The sequence below is a fragment of the Brachionichthys hirsutus genome, chromosome 9, assembly GCF_040956055.1.
Source record: "Brachionichthys hirsutus isolate HB-005 chromosome 9, CSIRO-AGI_Bhir_v1, whole genome shotgun sequence".
NCBI lineage: Eukaryota > Metazoa > Chordata > Actinopteri > Lophiiformes > Brachionichthyidae > Brachionichthys > Brachionichthys hirsutus.
Window position 1 is genome coordinate 4,867,146 of NC_090905.1, and position 25,856 is coordinate 4,893,001.

At 47.4% G+C, this 25,856-nt stretch overlaps 1 protein-coding gene across 1 annotated transcript; it reads right to left on the reverse strand.

The window, feature by feature from the left end:
• Positions 1 to 4,106: 4,106 nt before the first annotated feature.
• On the reverse strand, positions 4,107 to 25,712 carry midn (midnolin). The gene is made up of 8 exons (XM_068743228.1): positions 25,577 to 25,712; positions 23,935 to 24,163; positions 22,426 to 22,513; positions 22,263 to 22,325; positions 15,103 to 15,657; positions 13,922 to 14,045; positions 13,438 to 13,761; positions 4,107 to 7,778 (listed from the first exon to the last, which is right to left on the reverse strand). The coding sequence occupies exons 1-8, from the start codon at positions 25,650 to 25,652 to the stop codon at positions 7,516 to 7,518; spliced, it is 1,722 nt and encodes a 573-aa protein (XP_068599329.1). The 5' UTR covers positions 25,653 to 25,712; the 3' UTR covers positions 4,107 to 7,515.
• Between the last annotated feature and the right edge of the window lie 144 nt (positions 25,713 to 25,856).

Consider the following 25,856-nt stretch of genomic DNA (forward strand, 5'->3'; position numbering starts at 1 on the left):
TAGAGTTCAACAAACTGCTATCAAAATTTGTTTGCTCTGCTTCTTCTGTCCATCTTGTTGAGCTTGTTTCTCTTTTTTTTATTGAAGATGTTTGAAATTCACCTGTACTCAGCGGAGGCTGTCAAACCCCCGCAAACAACTTGTGTTTCCTCGCTACCAGCGCTGCAAAACAGCAAGAAATAATGCAAAAAGATTAGAGCCCAAAGAGACGGCCGTCCAAAAAGATATCACTTTGAATTTTAAGAGGATCTGGGTCCTCGGTGCCCTAAAGAGGATCTATCTCTGTCTGTTATAGGCGTGAGCGACTGTGACACATAGTCTGGGCTCATTATCAGGATCCCTGCCCTTACTGGTATCGCAGAAGGGACCGCAGACAAGATCATGCTCAGCTCAGCTCAGCTCCTGACTGCAGAAAGGGCAAGTCGCTTATATTCCGCACACATAGCTTTGTGTGCTCGCTCTGTTCTCATGACCTCAGCTGTTTCAGCACCCTGTTAAGTCATTCCATAATTCACAGTGCCATATTCACTTATGAGGGGCCAAGAGTGGATTTAAATGGAGCTGAATAAGTGGGTCGGGAGGCATTGAGGAGGTGAGCAGTGTGGAAGGGAAGAAGATGCAAAAATGTGCATTCATCAGCCTTGTACTCATTCTTTCATTCTGACTCTCCGTTCCTCCAGCCCTCACGGCACGCCAGCTCTGGCTTCCTTGAATACCTGTTGGAGGACATCCAAACCACTCGCCTGCCTTTTTTCATTGAGCGCTTAGCATAAGGAGTCACATTGTGTGTTTAGGAAGCAGTTAAGAGAGAAGCAAGCCTATTCAAGCTGCACGCTCAGAGATTTTAAAACTGGGCCTTGTTATACAGTAGTCGAAACCAGGTTTGAACTTTGTTTGAGTCGGATTGTCAAGGCCAGCTAGCAATTTAATCCTTGGTCACCTGCATTCGGCTGTACTGTGCAAAACCTTTGCAATCATTGATTGTTTTTGGCATTAATGTTAAGATTGTTGTCTTACGGGATGCCTGCTCAAGGGTCACTGAGGTCTTCATGCAAAACTCCAAGTTGGATGAGGCAGCTCTGTGAGTCGGGGGGGGGGGGGGGGTAATCATGCATGATGCTGTGTGAGAGATACCAAAAGAGTGAAGGAACCAGGACGAGGTGATGGAAGATCAGCCAATCCCCCCCCCCCCCCCCCAACCTGCTAAAGGTTACTGGAGCAACTGCCAAAAGGTGCCATGACCTTCTTCTCAGAGAAGTGAGAGAGAGAGACCCAAGGAGAAAGAGAAAGAGAGAGGCAGAAAGCGAAAGAAGTGGACACAACAAAAATATTTGATAATGACAGTTGCCAGAAACCAAAGTATTAAATATGAGTAGAAGCTGCAATCCAAGTGAAAAGGATCGGTGATGCAACCGGACACAATATTAAACATGTGATACAATATTAAAGTAGAACAGAAAACGTGAACTTTTAAGGTAAGAAAGACGTTTTAGACATCCCACGTGAGTGGGGGCAGCATTTCCTCTCACAGCACGCGGTGGGTGTTGCGTGATCAATGGCAGATCTGTTTCAACACTTTATTCTCAGCGTGTCGCAGTTGTCTGATTGCGACGGGAATCATTTTACAATAGTCTCTAAAATGTATTTGTCTTCAAATAAATGGCGGCTGGAGCTGCTTTTGTTGCTAAGCAGCTTGATCCATTTATATAGCAGTAGTTTTGTACTAATACTGTGTATTCACAGCCTCTATAGGGATGATGCCTTCTTCCGTTTTCTGCCAGCTCAACGGCCTCTGATTAGTGAATGCCATATGTGTAGGCGGCTGTAAATATCCTGTTCACCCGGTTTCCAGGGTTTATTTTAACCGTGACCCCTGTGCCATTTCCCCCCCGCCGGGGTCAAGCTCCGAGGTCATCTCCATGCTGATGGGGGATAGACAGCTGAACGCTTTTGGGTGTAAAGCATGTGGGCTCATTTGTCTGTGGTGGCCCGGTCATGGTTTGTGTATATGTGTGTGTGGAGCCTGAAAAAAAGATATCAAAGGTTCCCTTCACAAGCCTCGCAGCTGCATAAATATCCATCAGGCAACGTTTCGAGCAAAAAGCCATTCTTCTCCTTCAACGGCGCAGGGAACAAACAAAAATAAGACAAAAGGCAACAAGGTCCCTGCTGACCCTACGGACAACCCTGGACGTCTTACAGGGGAGGAAGCTGCGAGGTCTGATGTTTACACGCTGACCGGTCAATACAGCCTTGAGCTGAGGCCATCTCTAATCCCATCCTCTATGGGGAGAACCTTAGACCGGGAAGCATAGTTCAGTCCATCTGGACAGAAACAGGATTGTGCTTTTTTTTTTTTTGCAGTCGAGACAGCCTTCTGTTTCTATTTCACAAAAATAATACTGTCATTATTGTTCATTGGTTTCAAACCAACAGTGCACAGATGTGCATTCATACTGTGAACTTTTTACAGAGAGCATGAAACAATTTCATGCAGTGTGACATCCTGGAATATTTTCCGTTACGCTTATGTCTGTGGGTTTACGCGTTTCTGTGTGAACGGAGGATACAGCTGAGTGTGTGTTATCTTAGATCACACAGCGATGTGTGAAACCCCGACTCTGTGGAACTCCTGTGTTTCCCAGAGCCCCAGAGTTTCAGTTTGTGGTGGCAGCTCTCTCTCTCTCCCTCCTCCATCTGTTTACCTGCCTCTCTTTCTCTCTCTCTCTCTGTTCTTTCTTGTATGTAAAGGCAGTTACAGCCACACACAGACTGCCCGTTTGCAGAAAGCGGCAGATAAGTGTGGAGGCAGAGAGTGACAGTCACATGCAGTCAGAAAAAGGCAGTCACTTCTCAGAAGAGGCTTTTGGGTAGTTGCAGTATTACTGGAAGCTTTTTAGAATCAATCATTGCTGTTGTGCTACTTCGTGTTCTTATTGCAAGTAGCACATCAAGTTTCGCAGATTCGCTACAAGTACGAGTTACAAAGGTAGCCATTCAATATTCACCGTAAATATGCGTCTTGTGGTTCGCCGTTGAGTGATGGATGGAGGAGAAGCCAATGCAATTGCATTTACCTATTTAGGAATTTTTGATAATTACTTTTTTTTGTTTCCATAGTTACAAGTTGCATTTCAGCTCCATGTGGGAGTGGGATTTGCATCTAAGCAGCTCTCAAACACATACTTTAATTCAAGAAACCTTCCACACACAACAATCTAGGACTGAATTGGTGACTTTTGCTCTTCAGAAATTTTGTTCCATTCTCTTAATTTATTTTGTTTGAATTACAAAATGAGAGACTAACTTTAATGGAAATGTAATATTTTTCATGACCAGTAACAAATCAGTGAATGAGCTTTCAGCGCTAGTCGTCCTTTCATCAGGCTTACGTTTTGACACCATGCTGGCACTGCACTCACCACAGGCCATGGTCAGAGTGGAGGTGTGTTTTCTTTTGTGCAGAAGGCCACTGTGTAGGAGGCTTTCATTACCAGAATCATCTTTGCAGAAATAGGAAGGGAAGCCAAGCATGAGAAAAGGCAACAGAGTCGCTGATGGAATGCAAGACTTAGCATGTGGCATGTGGGGTCGCTCCTATACGTTCAGACAGTATATAGTGACCCTCCAACCACCTTCCACCTCGTTCCACTCACACACAAGCCCTCTAGTTTTTGTTTTTGCCAACAACGTGCAGGTTAACCAAACGTCTGCTGCACATTAAAAGCTGCACCTGAAGGTTGGTTTCAGCACGAGGGGCCTCAGCTGATCTGCATTAAGACCAGCAAAATAATCATGAATAAATCTGTGACTTTTCAACAAATAAATCAAACTGAACTGTAGCCCTCAGAACTTTTGGGCCTATTATCAATCTACAGGCTTTGATCATCCTCCTGCTCAATGCCATGGTTCATTCAGTCGTCAACTAACATTTGACGTAGGGCAAGGAAATATTTGATCAATTCCATTCCAAGTTTCTCTTAGCCCTCTCATACCACGTAACCACATAAAATAGATCCTTGCATGAAATAGAATCCACAATAGCAGCTTTCACTCAATGCCATCGAATGGATTAGTAACGAATAGCGACAACATGACGTCCTCATTTTGTTTTTTTATTTATTACCTAAAAAAAAGAAAATGTTCTATCACAAGTCACACTGAAATGTATTGCTTAAGAAAAAAAATATATTTATATATTTTTGTCAATTTTCAGATCTTTCTCATTTTTTTTTTCTTTTTCAGAAACATTTTGTGTTTTCGTTATATTCCACCAAAAAAACAAAACCTCTTTTTTTCCCCGCCAGACACGAGCATCAGTTGCCACCGTGTTCGAACAACCATCTCCCCCTCTTAAAAAAAACCCCCAAAGAAATCCACAAAGAAATACATAATTCACAGTTACCATTTTGGTTTCATAAATTAATACAGTCACACATGTGCTACACCGGTCTAGAGCTAGAACATTGTAAATTGTATTCTTGGATCCTGTTATTTTCAATAGTTGGCTACAAGAAAGAACAGGCAACTTAAATGAAGTGATCAGAATTCCACCAACATACTGGTTTGTTTTTTTATCCTCCCTCTAATGCTCATGTCATATTTTTTTTTCTTTTGTTTCATCTTTTTGATTTCAACACAGAAGTGAGGCACACACAGAGTATAGATCATACATATATAAAAAAAAAAATTAAATTTGAGAAGGGCAGGGGATAAATTATCCTTTTAAAAATGTTTTATTTAATGGAAACAAGAAGTGCATGTAATCTCAAGTCCTCAGAGGACCTTTCTTATTCGGAATCAGGACTGTTTCTTTCCATTTAAGTACTGTGATGTGAACTTGCACAGTTAAAAGAAGTTTTACAGATACACAGCTTTTTTGCAGCTCGTTGGTGGGGGGGGTGCCCGGGTCAGAAGGGATGTGAGGTTTGGAAAATGAAGACCAACAAGCGTGGCAACACAATGAACAAACGGGACAAGGACCATATTTGAGGAACAACAGCAAATTTAGACAAGTATGTTTCACTCAAACAAGCTTTACCCCTAAAATCTCTACCGACTCTCATGGCTGCAAATACTACGGTCCTGCGTATCAACCAAGGAAACGAGCTTCAGCCGACACTGGCACAGAAAGGGCAACATTTTAAGGCACGGAAGCCTTGACATAACAGAGACTCCACCAGCTAGAAGCACTAAACAACAGATGCCCAGTGTCCTCAGTGACCAGAGCGGTGCCTTTATGACATGTCTGACAACGACGCACACAGAAAATGTTAAAAACAAAACAATTGTTTTTTTAAATCACATCCCCATTGTCCCCAAGTGTCTCCGTTTTCAGTGAAAGGTAAGGCCACTTAAAAAAAAAAAATGAGGTTCACCAAAAAGGTAATCTCTCACTGCAATCTCTGGGAGTGCAATTGTGGTAGGGTGGTCGTCCAATCAGACACACAGACAGACAGAGACAGAACCAGATGCTTCTCTAGAGCAGGATGTGGCGGGCATCACTGTGAATCCACTGGTCTGTTGATTCCCCGGTGCGAGAACGTCTCGTGAGCCTCGATTTGTGTTTAGGCTGGGAGGTGGCCAAACAGATCGTGGTCTGTGTTGGTCCTTGAGTCACGGGAGGGAGGGCGGGGGTTAAAACCAGCATTTGAGGAGGAGGAGAAAGAGAGAGAGAGAGAGAGTCTGTTGCTCTTGGCTCATCATCTTCATCGTCACACAACAGGAATGTTCAGTGCTGAGCAAGACGCGAATCCACACTTGACTTCATCTGTTTTGGTTTTGTGTCGTAATACTTTGAGCAGGACACTGTTGTTCCAACATTGAGAAGAATTCTTTTTTTTTTTTTTTACAAAAACCTGACCAACAAAAGCAGCATTGGTTATTTTCTTCACAAATTCATGCAAGTTGTTAACCTTCATTCCCACAGCACCAGTTTCTTTTTTTTTCTTCCATCAATAGAAAAGAGATCAGTGTAATTCACACTTCTGCATGCAAAGAAAAGTACCCCCCCATCTGAAGTCTCCATGTGTAGCAGCGGAACTGTGAAAGGCCTAACCTGATATGTCAATGGATGTACTGGTGGAGGCACTAAATAATGATGCTGGATACAGACCCCGCTTCTCCGTCCTCTTTGCCAATACAAAAATAGTCATTATTATAAGGATTTGTGTTAAAGGTACGCATCAAATGGGCCTAGACGTCTCAAACAACTTTTACATTTTAATTTTTTGAGAAAAAAAAGTAGTGAACAATCAAGTGCGGCTGCTCTATGGGATTTTGAGAAACAAATGATATTTTGGAGAAGACAACTCTATAAAAAAAAAACATGTAATACTCTAAATCAATTTACACACAAGTCAAACATACAAACACACACACACCCTCATAAACCTTTGCCAATAGTTACATTTATGTACACGAACTAATGCAAACCCTCAGCAAGTCCCCCCGCAGGTCTGTAACACATGAAAGTGGCCCAGATGAAATTCATCTTTTCATATCATTGGTTGTGGCAGGATGACTAGAATTTATGAATGACTGAATGGTTGTTTTTTTATTTGTTGGTAGTCAATGACTTGACTAAAGCCACAGAGGGCTGATAGGAAGAGAAATAAAAAATATACATTTTTTCCATATACACTTTAAAGATTTTAGAATCATCTAAAGCCCTGTCTCTTAATATTAACTTGTTTTGTTTATTCAATAATCATTCCTACCAATACCCTAGGTCACTGAGGTCGATATCAATACTTCCATATTCATTTTTTAATTTTTTTTATTTCAGGCCCTCCTCTCCTCTTTCTTGCACACTTTGACTCGCTGTTATAAATCAAGGTAATGTGCAAATCAACAACTACTTTGAACTGTTGTATGAAAACCTGAATGCTTTGTGAACAATGCTACATATTTATTTTGCTTATAAAATATAATAATATGTTTCAAAATAAGAAGGAAAAAGTTGAACCACTTCGAAACAGGTAAAAACAAAACTCTGGTTGAGTTCTGAGATCGTTAAGAATGCCCATTAGAATAATCCGGAGTTCGGCAGTTCTGCCAAGCTTGCAATTAGGAAACACCGACGCCGCTGGTGTTCCTGTTTCGTTAAGATGTCCAGTGTGGATCTCTTCATCGCTGTCCAGAGTGTGCCTTAAAAAAGTCTGCTCAAATTAAAATCTGAAAACACCACCTCCACCCCCACCACCCAGTGAATTCCGCTATATTCAAGTTCGCGTTCGGTCTCTGTAATCACGCCATAGTAAACCTTGCACGCTGATGGGTCCGCTTGTTGCCTGTCCAGCCCAGCTCCAAGCATCAACAGAGAGAGTTGCTATGGTTGCCGTTTTTCACTGTGATTGACAGAACAGGATTAAACTCTGCGGGAAGGGTTGGGTTTTTTTTTTATGGTGACACTTTTCTTCTTTTTCACCTCTGCACCATCTGCCAATCCACCTGTAAGTAAATCCCAATTATCTTGCACGCCATCGAAACATCCAGCACGCGGGTTCAGGTGGTTCAAGCCATGACAAACTCGGACTTCAGATCCGCCTTGACGTCGGGCTTCCACACCGAATCGTCAAAGTCCAGGTCCAGGGAGCCTTCGCTGGAGATGCTGCTGTTGCTGTTGCTGCGTCCGGCCTTCCGGTTGGGCAGCCAGTGATAAGGAGCCCGCTGGTCCCGCCTCGCCTTCCTACGGAGGCGCTTCTGCTGCATCAACAGTTGCAGGCGTTCCACCTTACAGCGAGTTGCACGGTTCTCGGTCTGACGGATGCGGTCACCTTGGACAAAGAGAAAGAGACGGTTCATTTACACGGAGCAGAATTAACACCGTCTCCACAATTTATTCATCCAGAGATGACACTTTTTTTTTTTTTGATAGCTACATATGATATGTGTACGGGTAAGCGCAAGTGGCGTGCCTCAGTAACGGGATGCGCCGCTAAGTGCATTTCTAGCTGTTGATGTGCCCATTGCAGAATACGGTCTCAAGGGAAAGGCCTCGCATTGCACTGTGAATGCGTGTCTACGCTGGCCCAGTCAAGCCAAATCCAATTTATACGTATATTCGGGGGGGCCATGGAAGGAAAGGAAAGTGACCGCAATCTATTAGCCAGCTCCATTAGTATCCGTCTACGAATGAAATAATGAAATAATGGGCCGGGATGTCAATAAACCCCAAGCGCAGCGGCCATCTCTGCCCCTGCCGCTCCCCGGAACGCGCACACACACGCGCTGAAGTCCGCATTCAAGTGCATCACGTACGCACACAAAAACAGGCACACACACACGCAACTGCACACAGTCAAGGGTGCGTGCACAGGCACACACAGCAACAGCAGAAAGAGCCGCAGTTGCTTTTAACCAGGATCGATGGCAAATTAAAAAGAGCTATTGATTAAACCTTAGCTCTAGTGCAGCCATCCATCTCAAGCGCGGCACAACGCTATTGGCTTTCAATAGAAAATGCAAGCAAATGGAAATTGTAAGCGGAGAGAGAGAGAGAGAGACGGGGAGAGATTGGGTTTTTCCAGCTATTTTTTTCCTTTATTATGGCTGTAGCTTCCCACTCAGCTCATTGACCCAACCACCCCCTTTCACCCCCCCGCCCCACTTCCATCCCTTTCACCCCTCTGATCCACACAGCACCCCCTCTGTCTTCCAGCCCCAGATCAGCAGAGTAGTGTGAAGAAGGGGACGCAGGAGAGGAGAGGGTTAAGGAATTCCTCCCCTTGGGGCAAGTCGAAGCGAAAAAAAGACAGGGGAGGAGGGAGGAGGGTAAATGATCAGTCGTAGGTGGCAGTTCTTCCCAAATCGATTGCGCTCTCTTCTGCTCTCCTACCCTATCGGAATGAATTCCGGACTCTGTGTGGGCTTTATTTACGACTCTCCCTCATTTGCTTATCAGATGGAGCAGCGCAGAGCCCCCCCCGAGCTAAAATACACACCACAGCTTGGCAGTGCATGCTAAAGACCTAGCGTGCCATCAAGGAGAGCAGAAAGGATGTGAGCAGCAAGCTCCAGAAACAACTACTTCACATTACACTCAGTCACACAGACGGACTGGGGTTTAGCCACTTCCTCCTAATGCAAATGTGTGCTCTGTACACTGTGTGTGAGGATGGCGTCTCTTCTCCAAACAAGAGGGGGTATGGGCGGGGGGGGCTCCTATATTTGAGCCATTGTTCCACTGGCTCAGGTCCACGTGACATACCCTGTCACAAGGCTTTGTTTCCCCTCCACCCTCCTTCTTCCCCTCGTTACCCTGCTCTTACTAGCCAATGGTAAAACCGCCCCTGGATTGTGAAGAAATATGGCTGTACACAATGAAACGACACAAAGCCAACACATGCCTATGGAAAAGAAAATTATAACAATAATAAATCAGCCTGGTACAATCTCTTTGTGCATCCAGATCAGTCATTTATTTTAACTGGGTAGGATGCTCAAAGACTGGATGGACAAAGATGGACATTTGACAGAATGAATGCTCACACAGTGCAGAGTGGACACCGGTCTCGGGCTTTGGCTTGGCAAAAGCTTTGAGAACGTGCTTGGAGCTACACAAAACTGAGATTGTGTGTGTGTGTGTGTGTGTGTCCATTCATCAGCGTCACTACCGGAGCCTTGGGCAGCATGGCCGGACACAGCTGGCTGCAAGAATCTCCTGTAGACTGGGTTTATGACAGAAGGGCTATTATTAGGGAGAGCTAAAGAGCTAAGAAGGTCAAGCTACACACAAAGCACACACACACGGACTGGCCCAGCACTTGGATGCAGAGTTTGATGTGAGCACGCTAACCTTGGAGGACCAAGCGAGGGATATTGGGAATGAAAAAGGAGACAGGTGAACAAGCAACATTTTTTTTTCCGTTTATAAATGTGCAGTGGAAGCAATCAACCAAGACAGGTCATGGGCGCAGAGAGGAAGTTGATGCCCGTCTCCTTCTCCTCTCTACCATTCCCCTGCCTGCCAATCACACCAGAACTCAATCTGGATCAGCACTTTTTCCATCCCCAGCTCTCCTCTCCGAAGACGCCGGATACAGAACTAGTAAATACACAGAACGCTGCAGAGGAAGCTGGGGAGGGAAAAAAAAATGACTGAATGAGAGAAAGAAGGGGTGATCTATGAATAATCGATGCGTCAGTCAGCTTTCCGTGCCTTTGAGCCCAGCCCAGCAACACAGCAAGAACTGAGATGAGGAGCACATGGGAGAAGGGGAGGAGTGGATAGGTGGAGGAGGACAGGCAGAGGATAGAAGTATAGAAAGGGGGAGGAGGGCTGCAGTGAGCAGGACGCAGAGGGAGATTAAAGGAGCTTCTCCTTTCATTGATTGTATAAAGATTGGCCTTATTTTGCACTTGTCTTAGTGCTGTTGTTTGTTTGTTTGCCTTGATAAGTGTTGTGATGTTGCAGAGGGAACATTGTGTTTGCTCAGCATCCAGCAAACTGGAAGAGCGGGGGTGTGGGTGGGGGGGGGGGGGGGGGTAGACATTCCCTTCACAACAAAGTCAGCCTTGGCTTCCAAAAGGCAACACAGACCAACATTCAGTACATCTCTGACCGATCAGTTTGATCCATTTAGGATTAAAATGGTAGCAAGTACAACTCGACCTAATCAATCCCAAACTGAAGCAGCCAATCAAAATGGGGCTAATGGGAGTACTCTGACAGCCACCTAAAGGGCACTGACAGCCCTGCAGGGACACGAGCGCTTCAACGACTTTAAAACTTCATTTGCATTTTCTGTCTTCCTCTTGCGCTCCTTGTTGACAATGACAAAGGGCACCTGACGTGATTGGCTGGCTGGCCGGCTGTCTTTTATGAGACAGAGCTCTCTACTGTGCTTGCACGGCTGGCGCGGGCACTGACCTACCGGTACAAGTGCATCACACCAAACACCCATGTGAGACAACCTAAGAGAAAAGCCGACCAAGTAGATAGCGTGGTGCCTCTGGATTTAAATGCACGTCTCCCGTTTCTGTCTCATCCTGTCACAGAACTTTGGGCTTGCCCTGTCCCAGGCAGCATGCAGCTAACGTGACCTGGCATATGGAAAGGGATCCGGAGAGGCTAAGGGGGGGGGGGGGGGGGGGGGGGGTGCGTGGGAGGAATACAAGATAGGAGAAGCTTTCAGAGCTATCTTTACCCCGTGTGTTGAACTGAGGCAGCTATGGTGGAAGTGGAACTGAAAGGTAGGACTATAATCCCACGGCCCTCCCCACCGCTACCTCACAAAAGGCTAAGCCCGGTTCCCTGTTTGCAGCCCCCGTCCATGGCCCCTGCACAATAGGTCTGGTGGGGCAGTGAGCTGAAGACCTGGTGGGACGCCCACTCTATAGGAATTTAACAATCAGTCTATCAGTCCACACCCAAAATCCTCCCGGTCAAATCCAACACAAGTCCTGGGCAGACAAGTCCACACGGAGAGAGTCTCAACTTTGAGTGACCTAAACTTTGAGTGTGCAAGCATGTGTTTACGGTTAGTGTTTTTATTTACGCCCGCCTTTTCACACTCGCACTGAACTTGCAGTGGAAATGTTAAAGGCTCTCTGGAGGCGGGCCGAGGCTGTGTGACATTTTCCGAGACGCCGCTTCAGTGTCGAGTGTCGCTTCAGCGCGTTCACGCATTTCTGCAGATTGGAAACGCAGGTTGTTCCTGTGGCTGGATGAAAGCAGGTTCCTGTGAGGGAGCATTAAGTCCAGTAAGTCCTCCAGCAGGGGGGGGGTACTTCATCATCGGCTCCCTTAAGACACCACGTGGAAGAAGACACAAGCTGGCGCTCAGCCGCTGTCCACACAAAAACCAGCACATGCACCATCTCCCTGAGCTGTTGGGATGCCGCTTTCATTTTTACAAATGTACATTGTGAGCAAGAAATTGTTTGGAGGAGGAAACGGCATCAGACAGGCAATTGGGCAGTTGACGGCTGATGGACAGGATATAAATACGCATATGATGAATGGAGGCTTAGTGTAGATTTAGCACTCACCCTCTTCCTCCTCCTCCTCCTCCTCTCACTACTTTACAAAGCAAATTCTTTTCAGAGGCGCTTTCAGAATAAATCAGTCCTCTTTAAAAAGGCCAAACAAATACAGACAACGTATCGACACACAGCACAGATGTGGAAAGACAGCGAGATGGATTTTACAGACAAGGCTGTTTTTGAACCGCCAGTGGGGGGTGGGAGGGTGAAAAGGGAAAGAGCGGGGAGAATGTGGGGGCAGCAAATGGAAGGTCGTCCCTGAATTAGGAAAATAAGATTGTGTTCTTCCAACTGTTCACTGAGCGCTTGTAAAGGCACCCAAGGTAATGTAAAATAAGAATGGTGGTTCGGTCCGTTAGCAACGACTAGAAGTCTGCTGGAAACACAAAGAAGGAAGCTGGAGACAAAGCCAGAGCATGAAGACGGACGTGCATGTCCCTGCTTTGTCAGACAGGGGAACATGATAAAGATTCATCGCTGTTCTCTGAAACTATATTACCCAACAAAATCGTTCACTCACTGAAGACTGGCTTGTCTTCCACCATATGAGATAAGGTTGCAGCAAAAGACAATACTGTGTCTCTCAGCATAGTCATTCCAACTTTACAACACAGACTCAGTGCTCGCTGTTGTGCGTATCTGCGTGACATCCTGTGTCTCTACGCGGAAAGCAGGTTTTAAAGCACTCATCCGTATCAGCTGACCTTAAAACACATACCCAAGCCCAGGCCTTGGGCATGGGTATGTCAACCACAGCCCCATCATACGTGTCCCAGCTGCAGCCCGTCTTTAAGAGGGAGGCTAAACCACCCAAAGCCTAATCTAATCTAAACATAGCCCGGCCCAGGCTCGAAGGGGTAAACCTACCTCCTTGGAACACAAAGAACAAAGCCAACGCTCCTGCCTGACGAATGACGCCTGACTGAGCAGGTTCAGAGAAGCATGTTTTGTGTTTCAAAGGAGAAACCGCTTCTCCTTCTTCTTCTCTGCCTCAAAAACCAGAGGAGAAAAGGGAGAAAAACTTACTCTTGCTCTTTAACTGGGCTTTTCTGCTCTTGCTTTGTCGGTATTTGTTTTGTAAAAATGGGTTTCATCAAGACCATGATGCCAAACTGTCCCAAAAGAACTGATGGATCACGCTGGTGTGGCATGAGAGTAGAGACTAACCGGACAAAGATGATAATGATTTTTACAACTGGCTTGCAGTAAATCGAGCTCAGTAGAATGGTGGTGCTAAGACTGCAGTCATTACACCCACGCACGCACACACACACACACACACACACACACACACACAAAAATAAGCATAGACAAACACACACTCAAAGCTGTGACAACACCAGCGACTGCTTGAAGGGAAACACGATTATTTTCTGTGTGCTTGTGTTTCTTTTTTCGTGCATGACATGCTTGCATGAGCAGAGGGTGTCCAGTGTAGAGTTTACTCACCAGGGGGTTTGCACATGCGGATCTGGCTCTGGCACTGCACCAGCGGGTGAAGAGTCGGCGGAGGAGTGCTAGGACTGCTGGCAGGCACAGAGGTAGCTTTGGCAGAAAGGCCCATCATGCTAGCGACCGGAGGTGAGGGAGGCGGAGAGGGGGACGGAGAGGCGGGCGATCCACACTGGGTCTGGTAGCGGAGCTGGGTGAGAGAGGGCGGCATGCCCTGGTAGTGGCGCGTGGCACTCAGGAGGTCATTTAGGATCTGCAGGATGGTACCGATATCTCGCCTAGGACGTCCACTGCTATCCTGGCAGTTAGGGTGCAAAGTGCCTGAGAGGGAGCGAAAAAGATGGAAAAGCTCATCAAGAGTCTTCAACTGAGTTTTACAATTAAGAAGCAGAAATGTCAAAGCAGTTAAGGTTATCCCCATGCAAGGACTCCAGCAGAGCCCAAGCTCCGAATGTGTGCAGAGTATAAGGCAGCTCCTCACCTGAAAAGGTCCCCGAGAAGACTCCGGGAGCATGGTTGACAAAGCTCTCAATGATGGCGCCGGGTTTACGAGAGCGTGATGAGGGACTGGTGCCATTGTTGGGGCTGTTTGTACTGCAGTTAGCCTGCAAGAAAAAAAATGGAATGTAATATAAAGAGCGTAAAGGACTATGCACCATCTGTAACAGACACCTCCACAGCCCACACAATGCTAACAAGTACAACAAATGGCATACATGCATAGCCTACGGGCGGTTAAATGATGAAGTCAAGTTCTGACTTACACCCTTAATGCAAGTGCTGCCCTGAGTTCTGTCAGTGACCTTTGCGTCAGACTGCTGGAAATACAATTTACAGGAGGTGAATAACTTCTGCACTAAAGGCTGAGACCGGAAACTTGATCTTTAGCCATGCCACCACCTTGATACAAGATACTTTGCAAGGCCAAACCTGAGAAAGACTCAACTGTTGGTAATCCTGCTCCTTCACCATCATTTTAACTTGGATCCCTAATCTGAAGCTGAAATCAACCTGGGGATGTAGAAAGTTACATCCTTTTGGTGGCTGAGAAAAAGTGTGGGAAGCCATTTATAGATATGGCAACTGTTAAATTAATGGTTGGGAAGTTTAATGATGAATGCCTCACAGCAAGACGATTAATGAGAAGTCGTCAGGCGACACCAACCCTGATTCATTACATCTGCCTTTAAACTCTGCAGCCGAAGCCTCGATAGACAGGATGAGGTCATACGGACGTTTAGCAAACTGGCTCGTACGTGTGTGTGTTGGCCTGTTTGCATGCTTTGGGAAGCAGGCTCCACTCCAGTGATGACTAAGTGCACTGTGGTTTGGAAGCATGCACACACACACACACATATCACATGCAAACCTTGAGAAAACCACAGGTTTTCCTTCATGCTGCTGGGATATCCCACTAATCTAATCAATCTAATTGAGGTTGTTTTAGTTGGGCTTTTGTGCATTGCACTCAGGTAAAACTGTCAGCCATTGCTCATTCGTGGGAGGGCTAAGAGCCCATGTTGGCATCCGTTTTGCAAAAGTCTAGTTTAACACTGTGCAGCACCTTGTATGAACACATATACGCTAGTTTCAGCAATACGCTAGGGCTAATGAAAAACAAGCAATACAACATGGATACCAATAATACAATTAAAGTCTTACCTCAGGACAGAGGACCGGGGCTGCGGGGCTGTTCTGGCCGATTTCATGGCTGGTTTGGCCTGAGGAAGGCTGGTGGTAGTGGTGGTGGTGATAATGGTGATGGGCTGGAGAGCGGAAAAGACTTCCAGGGACGTGGGACGGGCGAGGCGAGTGGGGTGGAGGAGGGGGAGTAGAGGGGCTACATTGAGTGGAGGAGGGTGACTGGTGGTACATGGGAGGGAGAGGCTGGTGGTGCGTGGACGGCAAGGGGAAGGAGGGGGAACCAGGGGAAGAGGGGGAAGAAGGGGCAACGTGAGGTTGGGCTAAGTGGGAGATGGGGTGACTGTGTGGATGATGGGAGTGGTGGTGGGAGAGTGGGTTGGGATGAGGAACGCGGGGCTGCCCTGTGGGCTGTCCCATCGCGGTCTCTGCACCGCCCCGGGTAATGAGGTGTCTATGCTGGAGCTGGGGGCCGCCGGACTGCTGCGCCGCCAACTGCAGCTGGACAAACATCATGTGGTCACCAACGCGCAGCGCCAGAGTGAGCGGGGAACGGCCGGACAGGAAGTCACTGACCTGCAGGTAGACCAAAGACAATTTGAGTCATTGGATTATTGAACATGCATAAAGAAGTCCATCAACAGAGGTTGGTATAAATGATTTATTGGAGCAGTTGTTTGCAAACTCAAAGTATGCATGCATAAAAAAAAAAGCCTTCACGCTCTGCCATGTATATTGACTTCCTCCTTTATAAATCAACACTCTCAACCACGGATGGCCGTTAAAATGCACATAACAGCGCTTTGAGCTCGTAGATACACAGACACGCCACATTAACTCATCATGCAATCAATCACTAATCTGTAACACTGGCCTACTTATATCTGCTGGGGAGCTGTGGGTGAGGAGGCCCATTGGAAAACACAGACAAACAGAGCCCACTCTCACTTTCCTCCCACTGCCCATTCAGTCCGGACTTAGTCAGCAGTGTCATTGAGCGCAGAGACAGAGGCCACCCTTCCGTCTGGCCCAGGGCCTGAAAAATCAGTCCCACGTCCAGGAAATACACCCCGCCTGCCTCTCAAACGCAGAATGGTCGATTGTCTGCAGCGGATCTGGAAGGGCTGCCCATTTTTGGAGCTCTGGCAACAGCTGACAAAAGCCAAGTGTGGAAGCCTTCACTGACCCAAGCGTGGCCCGGATGGAACACACAAAAATGCACGCTGGATAGTGGAGCAGTCAGGGTGCGTTTGGAGGATTCACGAGTTCATTTATGCATTTTCTTGATAAATCATTCGGCGGTCAGAAAAACCCGTCGCATCTTGAAGAATCAAAACTGACAACATCTCAGGCTGCCCCCAGAGAGAAAACCTCACGAGGGGTGGGGGGGTTGGGGCACCTGGAAAATACAAAGCCGCTCGTCTATCCAACAAAGATTCTACAACCTCCACAGCCTGTGTGCTTTCAGTCTAGAGAGAGTTATGAGGGAAGGCGAACAGGAAGAGAGAATCAGCACCAATAAGCCACACAAGGGGAGAAGAAAGCACAAAGAAGACGAGTGATGGGGAAGATGAAGAATGCAAAGCAAAGAAAATAAGCGATTGAGACATCCTGTACATTCAGAGCCCCCCCCCCCCCAGACCAGGAGCCTTTGGAGTGCGCTTATGAGACGTTGGCCTGTAGTTAACCCTGTGAATCGCCATGCTCTGCCCTCCATCGCTTCACTCCCTTTTCTTCCGCTTATTTTTTTCTTTATCGACTGCTGCCTCTCTGTTGCCAGGGTGACCTTTGCACATTGGTATTGACATGACGATGTGGAAAGGAGGGTGGAAGAGAGAGGAGAGGCAGGCGAAAGGACGAGGGCTGTTCCAGCCGATACGATGGCTGCTTGTCAACATGTAAATAATCAACAGCTAAAACGGCACAGAGGATGCTAAACAGAAACTCTTTTCCGAGTGCGATTTCAGCTACGAATGCTTGTTGATAGTCAAGTCCACACCCATCATAATTACTTCCTTGTGGTAAAGCAATAAACTCATCAGGGCAGGGTGGGTGTGAAGCGATGGGGAGGGCAGATAGGGTGCTACTTGAGAGGAACCTTTATGACCCAAAGGTCACCTGATAAATCAGGAGTGTGTCTGCATGTGTGTGTGTTTTAAGGGGGGGTACACAAACGTGGGTGGGAGAGGACACACAAAACAGAAATTGAGGAGGTGGAGAAGCTGCGTCAGTGACTGACTGCTGTCAGGAGAATGAGTTGACAGTTTGCCACGCAAACACCACCCTGGCCCTGAGGGACACCATCCACCCAGTGTTTAGTTAAAGGGAGGGAAGAAGATGGCCAAAACACAGCTGACTGAAACAAGTGTTTGTCAGGAGGTGCTCGGCAGGGCTTGGATCCTGTATCTACTCAGACCGTGTCAACATCCAGCCAAGACAGGTCACGGGTTCACAGCCCGACATCTGAGACTCGGCTTCACACGACAATGATCTTTGCTGGAAAACTGAAAAGTGTTTGTTTTTTTTTTCTTTCTGCATTTCCCTGTAAACAAGGATTTTTAAAAACTGCGAGAAGGAGGGAAGAGGTGAGTGAAAGCAGGAGGAGCAGAGCGGAACCAAGGGAGTGGAAGGCCTCACTTTGTCACGTCAACTTCAGACAGGGAGAAAGCAGCCAGTCGCTGCCCCTATCCGGGTGGAGCAGTCGTGATATTGAAAAGATGAGGTCATGCCTGAGGAACAAGGTGTGTTTGTTGAAACAGACACACAGGTGATTATACTCAGAAGGAAACTGGATGAGCAGCGTCATGACGGAGGCTACTCAGAACACACAGGTGGCTCCGGAGCCGGCGTCAACCTTTCTGTTCTGGTGAGCCAGGTCCAGAAGGTGGGACAGGAGGTATCGGTTGCTATGCAGTGATGGGGGAGGGGGAGAATATGATAAGGAGCATCCAGAAGAGGAAGGATGGTGAGGGGGGGGGGGGGGGGGGTGTGGGTAGGGTGTCAGAGTGGGGGTGGTGGGTGATGAAATATTCAGTGAGAGTGTGCCTCTGGCTCCTTCCCTTTTTTTTCCTATTTCTTTCGACATCTCTGCCTGACAGTTTTATTTATTGGGGTCCCTGTGGTTCAAGGAACTCATTTGCAGTCCCTCTTCCTTTGCACACTAAGCGAACTAAGGGAGGGAGATAAGGAGTGAGGAAGGCAGAGAGAGAGAGAGACAGAGCGAGTGAGGGAGGGAGGGAGGGTGAGATAGAGAGTGCTGGCAGCACTGAGCTGACATTCATGAACAACTGAGCAGCTTTGTGCCAGAGAAAAGAGGATAGAGGACTGGAGGGTGGAGCGAGGGAAGCCTTGAGGAGGAGGAAGCCTTCTCCTCCAGCCATTTTAGTTCCATTGCAGCAGTTCACCTGTCAAACCACAAGGTTCAGCTCCTTCTTTGGCCTCCAAATGGAGGCGTCTGTAATAGTGCCTGATAAGAAACAGGAGGTGAACAGAGAGAGGACCAGCTGGCCATCACTGAATTCGATCAGCTAATTGAAACGAGAGAGCCGAATGGCAAAGTTCAGGACGATCACGTTCCAGCCTCTCCTCACACTCGGAGAGTGTAAACAACTGGTCCGTTAGACCGAGCTCCAACCGAGTGTCACGCTCCTCTCGCTTCACCGAATCCCTGCAACAGGACTGCGTGCTGGTGAAGAAGAACATCATTTTATAAGAACAAAAACCTCACTGACAACAAGGGAGAGCGTGAAAATGATCTGTTCTGTTTGATTTAAAGTAAGTGGGCACAGAAAGATGGAGCGGAAGAAGAGTTGGGGGTGCAGCGAATAGAAATGGAATCAAAGATGGCGTCTTTGTGAAGACAAATTAGCTTAACGTAGCAGCTCTACCTGAATTTGCTGATCCCTGCCTCTTGGCTTCCACCGGGAGCATATGTCTAATTAATCTCCTTAGATTTGGTGGCGACTATCAGACGTGACATTCCTGGCCTCCGTCCTCCCACCCGGTCGCCCCACTAGTCACGATGTCTGCTACTTGAATCACAAATGCTTAGAGTCAGCAGGGAATGGCAAACAACGATGGTCACGACTCAGATACGCAGAAATAAGACTCGCCTGGCTGCTGAATGAGGGAATACACAAAAGACACGGACATTAAAAATGGATGCTGGCATACGCACACACACACACACACGTGACCAGCAGATGCATATACACAATAGGACAATGAAAGCCCTGCAAAAGGCGCCTCAACCTTGACTGCTCCACAACGCACCTTGAGTCCCTGCACCATCCCCATCAGCCCCCTTCCCACTGTGCCTTTAAGCATCACAAAGGGGATTACACAGGTGCAAAAAAAATACTGTGTGATCAGCTTATTAATGACATTTTCAAGGCCAGGATTTACATGAGCAGGGAAAGAATAGGCCTTTGGTTCAGCATTGTTTGTTTGTTTTTTTTACTGCATACACAATTTACACATCCAGCAACAAATTAATTTCTGTAGCTTTCATTTGGGTAACAAAAAACACAAATTACCATCTGAAAGAACAAAGACTGCATATCTTGTGCTGCATGCATATAAAAAGCCTTCATTTCAGAGGCAGTGGGCAGAGCAGTAGGAGCTGCACGCAATCAAAAGGGGAGGATCGCCTCATATTGATGAACAAATTTACTCATTTTTCAATTCCCTGCCCTCCCAAATACTCACAAATGATTCCCAGTACTTTAAATCCTGCTGATTAAATAGGATCTAGATGCAGCAGCCTACAGTGTGCAGGAGTGGGGGGGGGGGGGGGGGGGGGGGAACGCATTGACCATCTGCTTTGAGTCGTTTTACACACAGTCACCTGCAGACCCACAGCCATGACAAGTAATAAGTTCATGCTGTTTTTCAGTCACTGCCCAACTCTCAAAACCAGAACCCAAAAAGTGTGTGTGTGTGGGGGGGGGGGGGGGCAGACTTCAGGAGTGACCCTCAATCATTGTTGTGCATCCGAGGGTTTGTCAGCCGAGCAGATCTGGTGCTTATGCTTTAAGATGGGAACAAAGAGGTGGCTACATGGGGGGGATGGTAAGGGTGAAGCCTGCCTGGTTGGCTTTTATTCATCAATGTGCATCAATGTGCATCAATGAACAAATAGTCCCCATGTGCTGAGAGCAACAAATATTGTTTTTGTCAAAGAGCAAGATCAACAGACGGATAGCTGCGTTCACGTGCCATGAAATAGTGAATATTGCCCTCCTTGCTTGTCTTGTATGTAATAAAAACTCATTTCACCGCTGGGATCAAACATGCTCATTCTCTGAGGGATCAGAAAATATTTACTTTCAACTCTGCAGTGTGTGCACGTGTGTGTGTGTGGGGGGGGGGGGTTCCTGCCCCCTTCTTCTGCGGCTAACGCAGCTAACACCCAACCTGAGGCTATTTTTGGCTGCATAGGCAGATCAGATATCACGTCAGACACTTTTAAGAGCTAAGTGCATTGATTGATTTCTGATAGCTCCGGTATCAGCGGGGGGGGGGAATGAGTGGAAAGCTTTCGGATTCCCATTTTCTAATCTTACTCAGATCCTTAATCTCTCTGCAATCTATAGCCTTTCATCCCGCTTCATAAATTTGTAAAGACGAATCAATTCCTCCAAATGAAAACAAGCTAAAGCAGCTCTAAGCCTTCATTTAACTTTTTACATTCCTACCATTCCTTTCTTCTCCGACAGTCCCGGACTGTGGAACGTCCTGTGAGAGAAGCAACCCGTCCGACCCAAAGTACTGAGGGGGGGGGGGAGACGATGAGAAATCTGCTCGCTATCGTGTCTTCATGTGCCTCTGGTGAAGATGCTGGTCGCTCATGGCGCCACAGTAAAAGGTGTCACACATGACTGGCAAGGCTCACTTCCAGCCCACCACTGTGACACACACACACGCACACACTCATATCACACAGACTCACTTACACACACCTACACTCATGCAGCCTGCTGTCTGTGTTACAAGCTGTGGCGCATGCTGAGTTCACACACACACACATGACGAGGCCAGGATTTCCACCATAAAATTATCAGCAGGGAATAAAGCAACGGTGAAAACACACTCCGCTATCTCAGCGCAGCCGGCAACATCCGACTAAAGACAAACCCGGAAAGGAGGGGGGGGGGGGGGGTTGCACGCCGCCGTTCATTGGGCGGAGTCGGCTGACTGACGTCGACTTACAACATCTTCTGCTTCTTTATTATCAGTCAGCCAAACATCCCTGATGCACTTGCGTATAATCTCAGTGTTGCCCAACGCTACAAGAGGAAGCACATCTGAGTCACTCGGCGTTTCGTACGTCACAACTGTTGTACGTGTGCATTCAACCATATCGCCTCTCCTCTCCCCTGCTCTCTCTCTCTGAGGCCAGGGCATGGACGGGTTTTTTTTTTTTTTTTTTTGCCATTTCTCTCTTTACTCGCACTAGCGATCACTTTGCCGAGTAATGCGCCAGTGACTCAAAGGCACACTGCATCACAGTCACGTGCTGCATGCCAGGCTTCCAGGAACCCTATGCTAACACAGAGCGAGAAGTGCTGCCATCTGGGTGACCCAGCGTTCTACGGGCTGAGTGAGAATACACTCATTTCTGCGTGCGGCCGCGCCACACTTCCTGGAAACTTCTCGGCGTGCGTGTCTACTGGAGCAAGAAACCCAGGCGGGGGGGAGGGGGGGGGGGGGGCAGCGATGGCAGATAAAGGTGTAAAGAGAAAGCTGGAAGAGAGAGGGTTAGAAATGTAGAAATGTGTCCCTTCTCTCAACAGCTCACAAGTAAGCATTTCTTATGTGGGGCTTCCTGCAGTGACACGCACACGCACGTACACGCACGCACACACACACACACACGCCATCGCAGATGTTACTGGGATACAACTAGCAGCTCATTCTGGATGTCGAGCTTGACTAAGTTGGTTTAAGAGGCTGAGATTAGATATGTAAAAAGGCGTGTGCTGCCTTGCTCAACTCTTCTCTGTCATGTCTGAGTGTTGCTCCTCCCAACTTCCATACCCCCCTGTGTACGCGCACGCACACACACACACACACACACACACACTAAAGTCCAAAGTTCGGTTTGGATTGCAACCACTGAAAGATGCTAAGTTTGATACGTTCATATCACGGCGGTATAAAAGCAGGAAAGAGTTTCTTACCTGCGTTTCTGTTAAACTCTCCAAGGCTTGCATGACTGACTGTTCTGGTCTTGATGCTTGAGACTGCACAGGCAGAAAGGGGGGGGGGGGGGGGGGAGGATTCAATGTAATGGTAATATACAGAATTTGGGCTTTTATTTCTTATTTAAGAGGTAAACCTTACCATTAACCCTGCTTCCACTGTGGGCACAAGTGTTAACTTGCTCCCATCAGAGATGCCCAGATCCTGGAGTTTGCCTGAACTTAGTCGCCTGCAGGGTGAGACAACAAGATAATTAGACTGTGCTGACATTATCTTCTCTCTTCTCACACACACACACAAACACAATGCAGCCGGCGGGCAGACAGACTTCAAAACTAGTTTGAAAAAAAAAAAAGAGCCGTGGGTGAAAAGCTCCATGAAAGAGGAGTATTGATTGGGCTGTCATATTTCAATTTGGAGTCTAGTGGAGCCTGACAGCTGCTTGCAGTGGAGATCTGGCACCGCTGCCACTTGCCTAAGTGGAAGTCTGCATTTTCTTTTGGCATCCTGTTAAAAGTGAGGAGCAGACACTCCAAGCTAATTTAAAAAAAAAAAACACACACACAAGTTGTTAGAACAAAGACATTGTGACAGAAGGATAGAATTGAAACTGAACTGCAGCAAATGATGCCGGCTGGCTGAAGAAAAAAAAAAAAGATATAAAAATAGAAAGCTCATTTCCAGGACTCCGCAGTTTAACGCTTGGCACAAAACTGAGCATCTCCACACCGAGGGGAATTGCCCGTTTCTTTGAGAGTCATCATTGCATGAGAGACATCGGACTGTCTGCTTCTGGCACTTCAGCGAGGGAGGAAAAGCCTTCCTGCGCAGGCATGACCCAGATCTATCTCCGGCGCAGCAGAACAAAAGGGCCCGAGCGCCGACTTGCCGTAAAGGTCTCCACAGTTTCATAAACGGCACCGGATTAAACGGGACGGGGGACGGCAGGTGAAATACAATGAAATACAACACCTCCGCCATCGTGAGCTCACCTAACCTGCGTCTGTCTGACTCATTTGGGACCTCGTCCCTGCTGTGCAGCCCTATTACTCCATCCGAGCGCCTGAGGAACGGGCCAGATTAGACCTCACACCGTGACCTCCCGCCAGAGATAGTCCGCTTCTAAAAGAAACTACAGAAGGAATCGCACCTGCAACCTCGTGCAACGTCCACGATACACCAGCGTGCTACAGATTAACATTATGCAGGGAGGACGGATGACAAAGCAGCCAGCGCTCACACGTGACTTTCCTCATTAACGTTTGATCCACAAAGTAATTCAATCAGCATCGGTGTTTATAATGAAGGAGGTCATAATCGATGCAAGTCTGCAGATCGCCTCGTCGATAGCGCGCCAGTGGCCGGTGCGTCTCCTGCGCGTAATTCCGATGCCGGTGCGTCTTGGCGGTCAGTCGTTTCCTTGGATTGAATTGATGGATGAACCAGAGCAACAAGGATGTCTCCGAGGCGACGCCACTCAACCCCGCAGAAACGCGGAGTAATCGAGTAACACATAATCCACGGGCGGAGACGCGGATTAGTCACGGGTTTTTTTTAATCCGCGGAGTAGCTTCGATATTATTTAAAGGGTTCGTGTTGTCAGTTTATATAATTAGAAACGAAAATATTTGTATTTGATGCGTTACTCACGTTTCTTTGTGCAGCAGAGCGAGTCTCTCTTTGGGCACTTTGAGTTTTTGCGCCAGCCTCCTCTTCAGTCCCTCGACGGTCTCCTCCTGCGGGAGGGACAGCTCGAAGCGGGTGCCGGTGGTGGAGTGGATGTACAAATTCATGGAGGGCTCAGTCGGGACGGCCTCGCAGGACGGAGCCCCGCGGCTGGTGCAGCTCCGGGCGCTGGGGTGCTGGTCCATCCGATAACCTGTCGGTCAGAAGCGGCGGAGACAAGACGAGCAGAGCCGGGGGGGGTGAGGACGGTGAAGGAATATCCCCCGAGGAAAAGCTTTTCTCTTTCTGTCCAACGGTGCGATTAAAAGCCGCCCTAACGCCACATTACGCAGACACCGGGCACGTTCATGGACGACGCAGGCAGCACCGAAAACAAAGAATAGAATTCCCTCTCGGTGTTTTTTGGCGAGCTCTGCCCGGGTTTAGCCGGTAGTGAGAGGCTCTCCGCCGGCGAGGACACTCACACGCACAGGCAGCTTCACCCGAAACGGCGACAATGACCGGCGTTACAAAGTATCCCCACTTCCACCGTCGATGGGGTACGCCCCCACAGAGCCGAAAACCCTCTCTCGACCAATCACGGAAAAGCTCCTTCGGGACGCTTGCTGGTCTCAGCCAATAGGAGGGAGGGATCTGTACCCACGTGGAGGGCAGGCAAGTTCGGCCATTCATAATAAATTACAGCACAGAAGGAAATAAATAATGTGCTGCGCGCCGCAGTGGTTTAGAGACTCTGCTTCAGAGGCCAAATGTGGATTTAATGGAAGCGATAACTGATAATTATATATTTCCATTCAGATGTTTAAACATATATTATTCTATTAAAACATTCCCCACTCAAAGACACTTTCAATCTGTGCAAGGCCACATACTTTGTCATTAAATATTTAAACTGTGGGCTAGCACTGCCTTTTTTTGTATCTATGTAAAGTTTAAAATAGATGGATTAAATGAAAGTGGCTTCACTTGATATGTTCCTACATGTGGCGTCGGGGCTGCACGGCTTCATGTTTTCCTGTCTTACGGGGCCAATAAATGTCTGGTCAGTCGAGAAAAGAGGAACAGGATGGGATTTGTAAAAACGCCACGCAGAGTGGGTTCACAGATTGTTCCAACTCAAACACAAGGAACTTTAAAATGAAGAAGATGATCGATCGCCATCTAGTGGCCAAGGAAGAACCTTCACAGAGACGCAGCCCAACAATGGAAGATTGCTCGGTTCAGACTTTATGGCAGAGCACGACAAAAAAAAGGTGAATTAACTTGTTCCCGTCATAATGTGCTTTTTATATGCTCGTCTATTCCCGCTTGGAATTATTACAGCATCAATTCTTAAGGCTGTCGTTGTTCTTCTGAATAGACATTTTAATCTGTCAGGTCCTAATTATAATTTACAGCAACAGTGACACCGTCCTGTCGTCGATACCGGCCTGATTAACTTAATCAAGTCCACAGATTTGACAGGGAAGGTGTCTCACCCAATCACCTCCATTGGTCCGTAATTGATTTATTCATCGATTTCTTACCCATCAACACCCTACAAGTTTCCCAGCGTCGGATGTTTTATTCTAAAACGCTCTATAATAACACTAAAGTCTTTACTTACCAATTATTGTGGCGAAAACTGTAAAGCTTCGCGCAGAGGTCCGATTTCTAACAGTCTGTTTCCCCAGCTTTGGCATGTAAAATAAAAATCAGTCGGAGACACAAGAACCAGTAGATCCAAACACTCTAATAAAAAAAAATCCACCGCGTTATCTCAGCGATCTGCCCGACAGGCACGTGCGTATCCAGCGCGCGTCTTTACGCACTGCACTAGAGCCGCCTGTGCGCGCCGCGACCTCGTTCTCGTTAGTAAAGAGCGTGGACTGGAAGGTGAGCCGCCT